Raw genomic sequence first — 9,098 nt, 5'->3', positions numbered from 1 at the left:
GACGTATGAACATGAATTCTAACCTCGTCATCTCCTGCTACACTCTTTTAAACCCAAAAAAAAAAAAAAAATTAGAAACTATCTTTAAAATCATGTTACAAGTTATAATAGTTGGGAGGGGGGAAATATTTTAATTTTAGAATAACAATATTGAAACGGTATAGTTTTTTTTTATATCTTATTGACCTTTTTAAAATTAGTAAAAGTTTTAACGTAAAAAGATGAATTTCAATAAAACAAGCTGTTATAGTAGCACATGTTTAGTAAGCGTGATATCTTGAGTTCGATTCATTGATTCTCGTTGACACTGTTTTTCTTAATTTATACAAAATCTCTTTCTTTAAAACATTTACAATCTCAATCTTACCGTCCTACAACAAAAGAATCATGTAAAGCATTTGATTTTTTTTTTTTTGTTTAAACCTTAACATGCACTTTCGTTTTATTCGTCTTCTTCTTGCCAATCCCATATCCATTCCAAGAAATGTTTCTTGCCCGCCAAACTTGCCCTCTTTTTCTCCACAAATTCCATCCCAAAAATGCTTCTAAGTTGAGGTGTATTCCCAAGAAATTCATTGTTTCTGCTTCCCTTAACACCATAGTTGCTGCTACTGCTTCTGGCTTTGGTGCCACTGTCCATGGGTCTGTCACTTCTGCTATTACCCAAGTGGCTGTTACGGCCTTTGCTTAAGGTTGACTTTTTGTGGCCTAAAGTCGAGGAGCAACAAGGTGCCTTTTGTTACTTGTTTCTGTTTTTTTTTTTTTGGAACTTTTTCTTTTGCGGGTTTTTATTTGTTGGGATTTCTATGCTGTTTTGGAATTGGAATTTTCGCCTAATTTTGTACTTTTACAATTTAAATAGAAATAATAGTGTTTTGTTACATTCAGTTTTAGGCAACCCGCTAGGAGTTATTTTTACAGTGCTAGATTAGGGGAATACTAGATGTGTGCTTTGTTCATGACTGGCTTTTAAGATCCTCCTCATAATCTCATACTATGTTATCTTTTACGTTTTAAATTTAATTCGTGTTTTCGAGCCTGTTTATTGGTGTATAGTTATTTTGGATGTTCATTTTATTCTGCAGGCACTGCTTTTCAGTTTTCAAATTCTTAAAATAGTGCATACAACTACAAAAACATTTAGGCTAAAATGCCAAAAAAAAGCACTTTACTTTTCCAAATTTCCTAAATAAGCCCCTTTCCTTCTATTGTTATTTTTGTTTAAATGAGCTTTATTTTGATGGAAACCATTAAAATCCATTATCTTTAGTACATTAGCATTTACATGGCACAAATATATTACAAAATAAGAGCTTTCTAGATGGTCATATGGCATGCCATGCCATGGAAGCCTGTGCTACATGCCCTGTAATAACCAAAGTCAGTGTCTTTCTTAGTGGAAGCTCCCTCTCTCACGCAGATGTATTATGTATTATGAGCCTAAAAGACTCTGCTTTTGATCCCAAAATTATGGAATAATTGTTACACATAATGAAAAGGATATAGTTTTCATTAGAAACCTTGTGTTCCTCCCTATTGCATCAATTATTAATTCTTGATGTTAGCTCATTAGCAAGCGCGCGACTATAATTTATGCTCTTTGTAGTTTATAATGACAACTACTGCTTGCTTTGTCCAATCAATAATCCATATACTGTATACTTACTGAATCATTTTCTTCGTGCTTTCTGCTCTCAATTTTCAAGTTAACAACGTCAATCAATTTGTGCAGGTTCTTTTACAGTGGAAGGAATAGGTGTGACTGGCTATCCTATATTTTACGAGGCAAAGGTTTGCCATCTCTAGTTGCCTCATAACTTGCATGTAGTCCTATTCTGCCACTAAAACACTGAATTTGTGAAGGAAGAATCTTAGCTATGTTGGTTCCATCAAGTGGCCTAAGTGTATGAAACTGTATAACTATTAAGTTTGTTGCATTGTGCTGTGTCTATATACTTGGTTCTTCTGATAATCTTTTTAACAACTTACTAGTATTTATTTTTCCGTGGATGCTTCTCATGTGCACAAATTGCATGTAGGGCTCCTATATTGGCCTAGTGTTTTACTTTCTTAATCTGTCTCGGTTATACTTGTAGACCTATACAATATGACTATTTCTATCTTTCATAGAAGTTAGTGAGCCATTCTGATAGTATGCAGGTACAAGGATAATTGCCGTATAATATGGTAGGAAAACATCTAAGAGTAAAAGCAATAGACATTTTGATGTTTTAGACAGTAACTGTAGCCATTTTAGTGTTTTGATGGTAATGGTTAATGGTTTGTTCTTATGATAACAATGTTTACATGGGTAGATAGTTAATTGAACTCAATTCTTGATGGTCTGGAAACTTGGTTCATTCTTTCACTTTCTTGTAATATTATGCTGAGTCAATTGCATTCTATCTTCTTATTACTAAAAAAGGTAGCCCTCTAAAGTGCCAGTGTTGCTCAAAAACATGCTTCACTTTCAGTTAATTCTTTAACTAAGGTCTTAAAGTTTGATGTAGGCTATTGACATGATGATGATACATGTGAAAGTTTGCTCAGCATAGAAACAGAGTTTTGTGATGAGGTGGTAAGGTTGGTAGCTGGTGCTTCTAGATTAAGTTATATAAATCAGGTAAAGTCTACATTTTAATTGGTTCTGTCTGTAGAGTCCTCATCCTTAATCTTGGTTTTTCATTAAAAAAATATTTGTAAGCAGAAAGCTTAACGACATTTTGTTTAACTCGTATTGTAACCCTTTAAGGAGGATGATTTTTTTCTTTCACCTTTTCCTGCGTTGGTGACATGCTTGGTCTAGGGAAAGCTAACTCCAGTTGTGTAATCCACAGTTGGTTATTTGCGCATGTTTTAAAATGTAAAAGAAAAAATAACATAGAAAGAACAAAACAAGTAAATAAAATAAGTTTCATATTGACGGAAATAGCATATAATTTCTTTTGTTAAATGAAATATTCTTATATTGAGCTGGAAAAGGCCCAGCAACTCTGCAGTTATAAGTCATCTTGCATTGAAGAATGAATTTTTGGAAAATTGTTTTATTTCTGGAATTGGAGATGGTTTTCACGAGAAATTCCTAGGATTTGTAATTCAACTTGTTCACCATATTCAAAACTCCAGAAAACATAAATATCACTTAGGCATGTTTATCTTCCTATCGATTTTTTTATTTCAATTTCGAACTTCAGAGAAATATCTAGAAACAACTTATGATTTAGGTTTTTAAAGTAATCCTTATTTATTTCTTTTCCCTTATTACAAAAAAAAAGAAAAAAAAAACAGAAAGGGTTTTACTTCTGATGTCTATTATGTTGTGTGGGAAAAATATTGTCTCATCAAGTGATGGCAATGATAGGGAAACCATAATGATGTTGCTGTCAGAAGTAGGAATTATAAATTCTTGCCCTTTCTTCTTATTGGTTTTCATGCTATCTTGGTGTCATGTTTGCCATCTTTGGTGTTGTTACCCTTGTTAGCTTGTTAGAATGCCTGTGTCTTACAATATTTTTTTAAATTTCAATGATCGTGCTGGAGTTTTGGATCCTCTGATAGTGATATTTAATCCCTCCCACTATATTGTATGTTGTCATGTGACTCATCTAATATATTGTCTTGTAGCCTCCACAGAGACATTGCAGGATAAATGTTAACCAGAGTACCCTTGGTTATGAATAGGAACATGGTTAGAAAATTTGCACTACAACAAAAAAATGTGGTGTGGATGATGTAATTTAGAAACTAATTTGTAAGCTAAACAATAGGTGAAACTTCATGATTTATATGGGTACACATTACATAGGGTAAATGTCAATTGAATAGTTCCTTAAGATATAATTAAATCGTATATTCAATGTATGATTAATTCTTTTTAGTGCTTGTGGTTGGGAGGTCATTTGTAATGGTTTTGAGTGCAATCTCTGACATGCAGTTAACTTTTAAATCCGTATTGTTTTACACTTAAAATGGATTGGTCAAGATGTAATTTTAATACGTAAAGGAAAGGAAAAACAGAAATATAGGAAATGCATATTGCTGGGATTGAAGTGATAGTAGTTACAAGTCACTATGATATCATATAAGGGTCTTGGTAGCATTTGTGTTGATTCTTTCCTAAGGGCATGTCAAGTTCTATAGTGCAAAGCACTCTTCTTGTTCTTGTGGTCATCTTCAAGATTTATCTCAATGCATATGGGTGGTGAGAATGACATGTTCTCAAAGAACTAGCTGGGTGGAAAACTGTAATATAGGGGATAGATAAATAAATTAATTAGGTTTAATTGTACGTATGTGAACACTGATTAGAAGTAGTTGTGTTCTAATTTAATATTCTTTTCTTTTACTTTTAAGGCAAATAATCTGCGAGTCATGCTCTTGGGAATGGTTGATGCATGTGTGGTGTTTATAAAGCTGGCAGACTGTATTCAGAATATGAGAACCTTGTAATGCCTCTCAAAATTTATTTATTAGATTATCATATATGCAGAAAACAGATTTCTGTTTGTTTTTCTATTTCATAGTTCATTGGATAGACACCCAAGGCTTGGCCTAGCTGTTATGATCCCTCCATAAGAGGATCAAGGTCCAAGGTTTGGATTAACTATCCCCCTTAGACTTCCTTGTATGTATCACATGACTAATTCATTGAAATGGAAAAAATAATTACTCCATTTATTGAATCTTTTGAATTCTAAATTTCTAAACCCTTTAGGAATCTTGCATTATAGACACACTATATTTCTCCATCCTTTGAACATATGTATAAGGACAGATTGCTCCAGTGTTTCAAGCTCTGAGAAATTTATAACAAAATCTGTGGTGCTATAATTCTTAAAAATTTATGGTTCAATGGTTTGAAGGTTAATCTTTATGGTATTGATGTATGAATTGCACTTAAAGGTGTGATCGTTCTTTACAGTTATGCCCTGCCCCAAGCAAAGTCTCAGGCTGTTGCACAAGAAACGTTACTTTTTTGGTGTTCCCTAGCTTCTAGATTGGGTTTGTGGGCACTGAAAGCAGAGCTGGAATATCTTTGCTTCACTGTTCTTCAGGTAAATGAGTGCATTTGGAGTTCATGCTTCTAGATTGGGTCTGTGGGCACTGAAAACAAACCTCGAAGATCTTTGCTTCGCTGTTCTTCAGGTAAAGGAGTGTGTTTCGAGTTCATGGAAGTTGCAAGAGCATATATCATAACATCATTAATGATATTAGTTGTGTATGTCCTTTACTCTATTCATCATGTAGTTTGAGCTTTATTAATGCTATTTGATCGGGACATATATTTCATTTAGGCACCTTTTATCCATTGAGTTTGGTAATGTTATTTTTAAGTGGTATTGTAGTTAAATTTAGGGTGTATTATTTTTCAGTGGTATTATAGTTAAATTTAGGGTGTATTGTGTCTTCCCAACTAATTGTCAAGAGGATTTAAGTGGAATGCTTAATATGATATTAGAGCATTTAGTGGTATTATAGTCATAATCCCTAAATGCTAGAGCCCTTGTTCTCTCTCTCTCTCTCTCTCTCTCTCTCTCTCTCTCTCTCTCTGTTTCTTCTCTCTTTTTTTTTTTTTTAGTTGTGTACCTAAACTAATTTATTGGAAAGTGGGAGGGATATTGTGCATGAGTTTTTAAATTGGGACATCAATTGTGGAATTTTCACTTGATTTGTTCAATGAGAAATATATTTCTCTTTCTCCAAATGTACCAAAAAAATTTACTTCTGGTTCCTAACACTTGCAGTTTAAGGTCACTTAGAGTATGGTTTTATGGGTTCTATGTTCATAATCGGGCATTGCTATATGAACTGTGGTTACAAAGTTCTTGACAGCTATGCATCAGATAGCCTTTTATTGCCTTTTAGATTCATGCAGGAACAGCAATATTTTGCATTGACTTTTAGGTCCATGCTATCTGCACACTTCGGAAAAATTTGCCATTAAGCTTATAAATATTGCATATAGCATGTTTATGATGGTCAAAGATATAGAAAAAGTGACAAGCTTTGATTATGTTGGAACCTGTATGCCATAGTGTTATGGTAATCAATGTCATGACTCAAAATTCTTTTCTGACAGATACTATAGCTTCTAACTAAACATGTGAATCCTTTTGGATTATGTATGTCAAACAAATTTTGTAACCACATTTGTTTCAATTTTGAGGATACTGGTGCAGCCTCAAATATTTAGGAAGCTGCAAACTTATCTGGCTTCAGTGTGGAGCCCCAGAAATAAAGGAGCATATCCTAGACAAATGTCTGCAAAAGCCAGTGGGTCCTCTATACAGGAAAACAGTTCAACGCATGAAGATGAAGCTTCTATGAGTGATGAAGATATTGCTAGCATAAAGGTAAGCATATAGGACTGAAATGGTGATGTGTCTATATTCTAGTTATCTTCTTTTTGGTTGGTTTAAGGCTTGCTTTGATGTATCAGGATTTTGCCAATTTTAATGATAAGATGCTTACATCGGAAAGTTTTAATGCATAATGTTAAGAAATCCTGTCTTCCTGCCAGAAAATTGGAAAAGGATGAAAAATTTCAGGTAGACAGGTCGCTTTAGCCTTTGATATGCTAAATACTAGTTTTCTTCTTCGTGAACCTTGGATAGTGTTAATAAAAAACACTTAATATGCTGTCATTGGGCACCTTCAACACATGATCTTGGAAGATGTCTCAACTTACATTGTAATTATATACGACTGCATCTTGACCACTGAACAGCATAGCTTGCTTCAATTTTTTTAGTAAAAGACATTTGGTCGATGAATTTAGTGCAAGAGCTTTATTCTGTTGTCATGAATTTCTATCCAAACTAGGCTAGTCGAATACTATGTGATGGTTACAATCTGTAGTTACTGTTATTTTCTGTCAGATTGCTCTGGGTTGTGCTTTGCTGTATATTTTGGAGAGGTTCATGCTCTTCCTCGACTATTTTTGAAACCTTTTGTTTCATCAAATAAAATTCAAGAAGCAAATTGGCTTTCGTGCTTTTGTCTTCTTGAAAATAATAGGACAATAATGAAAGAAATTCCAAATCAAAAAGGTCATAACTGAGTAGGATCCACCCCTTACTCTCATTATATTATATTATGAAATTAGATTAGTTTTGAGGAATTTTCTTTTTCAAAAGAGTACCAAACAGTCTTCATTATATTATATCATATTATATTATATTATGAAATTAGATTAGTTTTGAGGAATTTTCCTTTTCAGAAGAGTACCAGACAGTCTTAATTTCTTATCAGTTAGATGCATTGATTAGCTCTAAACATAATTCCAGCTTTTTTACTCCATGTTATAATAATTGTGGCAACATAGGTGCGCATATCTGGAAGTATATATGCTGAAGAACAAAAGGGTTAGAGGGTTTTGGGTCGGCAGGCAGACAAACGAGTTTTAAATGTAGTATTCAACAGAAACATTAAATTTAAGTAACTAGTTCCAGTTGTTTTATACATGCAGGATCTTTTGGATGCAGTGGTTCCTTTTGACATCTTATTTAATCGGAGAAAATATAGTTTCTTAATAATCTTGGAAGAAGTTCAGAGATGGAACCAAAACCGAAGGTTGTGCAGGATGCTGGAATTGCTCTGGCATCTCTTGTTATTTGCAAGAAGGCACTTGAGAGGGATCTGTTCATATCAATTTCGTTTGTTTTTCTCACTTATAATGAGTTTCTGTTGCTTATTTCTAATAAAACTATTTTGGTTTTATTTATTAGTTTTAATTCCTGTGCATGTGAGAGCAACTATTGTTAGTTTGGTCATATCTTGTAGGTGCAGGAAGATAGGAGTAACACTTAATGTATGTGTATCAACGTTTGGATGCTTTGCTTCTTAGCTGTAAAATATTATAGTTGTGCGTGTTGTTAGAGCCACATGTAGTCAAACCCCCTCCCTTTGCCATAGTTCTCTTTAGATTTGGATTGTTAGACCTTTCTTTTTTTTTTTTTTAACAAATCGAATTGAGTTGAATTTGGATCGAGTTTTTCAAATTAAAATCTGCTTTGATAACTCTAATCGAGAGTGATGTAAGATAGAATTTAGTTAATCTAAATTTCATTATGCATCCATTTTTAGGCTATATTAATATTAAATCTCATTCATCTTCTTCATGTCATGGTTTCTGTTTAGAACTCAATATATGAAGAAGCATATTGCCATGGCCTTGCTATTAGTTTACCATTTACATAACAATAATTAATAATTAATCAACATGCATATTAAATTTCAGGGCATGTAATTATTTCTCCTTATCTTCAAGTTGTAATTTTTTTATGAACAAAAAATAATTAAGTTGGATAATATATTATAAAGATTAAGATTAATATAATGTACAAGATAATTTATTTATACTTTTAAAAGATTAGAAACAACTATTAGATATGGAGGTGAAACAATCTTACATAGATATAAACCAAGAGCTTTGTTGAAGTAATTTAACATTATAGGAATCTTTACTAGAGGGATTATCAAAGAAAGAATGATACTTTCCAGTTGTGAGTGAGTAGAAGCAAAATGAGCCATTTTTATCTCAAAAGTTTGGACCATAAATTTTGTTACTTGTTCCTCTCACGACAACAATTTTGGAGAAGGATGCACCTTTACTGATGAACATGTTCCTTCCCAAACTTTGTATTGGTTTCCATATCTTACTTATCAGGTTCAACTTTAAAACATGAATCTTTTGATCATCCTTTGTAATGAGAACGGCTAGCAATTCTTCTTCATTTTCAACTAGATATGCTTGAATAACAGCCACTTGGGTAATAGCAGAAGTGACTGTCCCAAGGACAGTGGCACCAAGGCCAGAGGCAGCAGCAGCAGCTATGGTGTTAAGGGAAGCAGAAACAGTGAATTTCTTGGGCATACACCTTAACTTAGAAGCAGTTTTGGAATGGAATTTGTGGAGAAAAAGAGGGGAAGTTTGGTGGGCAAGAATCATTTTCTTGGAATGGATATGGGATTGGCATGAAGAAGAAGAAGAAGAAGAAGAAGAGAGTGCACGTTGAGGATTAAACAAAAAAATATATATCAAGTGTTTTACGTGATTCTTTTGTTGTTGGGGGGTAAGATTGAGATTGTAAATGTTT

At 33.3% G+C, this 9,098-nt stretch overlaps 1 protein-coding gene across 1 annotated transcript; it reads left to right on the top strand.

The window, feature by feature from the left end:
• The first annotated feature begins 422 nt into the window (after window positions 1–422).
• On the top strand, window positions 423–7,882 carry LOC149518053 (uncharacterized). The gene is made up of 6 exons (XM_089763676.1): window positions 423–729; window positions 1,733–1,791; window positions 2,511–2,623; window positions 4,922–5,145; window positions 6,180–6,353; window positions 7,469–7,882. The coding sequence occupies exons 4-6, from the start codon at window positions 5,059–5,061 to the stop codon at window positions 7,844–7,846; spliced, it is 639 nt and encodes a 212-aa protein (XP_089619802.1). The 5' UTR covers window positions 423–729; window positions 1,733–1,791; window positions 2,511–2,623; window positions 4,922–5,058; the 3' UTR covers window positions 7,847–7,882.
• Window positions 7,883–9,098: the final 1,216 nt, after the last annotated feature.

Source organism: Durio zibethinus, chromosome 7 (assembly GCF_047325235.1).
Source record: "Durio zibethinus cultivar Kanyao isolate XHJ-2024 chromosome 7, ASM4732523v1, whole genome shotgun sequence".
Classification (NCBI taxonomy): Eukaryota; Viridiplantae; Streptophyta; class Magnoliopsida; order Malvales; family Malvaceae; genus Durio; species Durio zibethinus.
The sequence above is the reverse complement of the archived record's forward strand: the minus strand, read 5'-3'. Positions and strand labels throughout refer to the sequence as shown.

What these genes read in the sequence shown, in the direction of transcription:
- LOC149518053 (XM_089763676.1), top strand. Translation starts at nt 5,059, where the DNA reads ATGAGTGCATTTGGAGTTCATGCTTCTAGATTGGGTCTGTGGGCACTG. An exon ending in TTTGCTTCGCTGTTCTTCAG is followed by an intron (nt 5,146 to 6,179) that starts GTAAAGGAGTGT and finishes ATACTGGTGCAG; the next exon opens with CCTCAAATATTTAGGAAGCT. An exon ending in AAGATATTGCTAGCATAAAG is followed by an intron (nt 6,354 to 7,468) that starts GTAAGCATATAG and finishes TTATACATGCAG; the next exon opens with GATCTTTTGGATGCAGTGGT.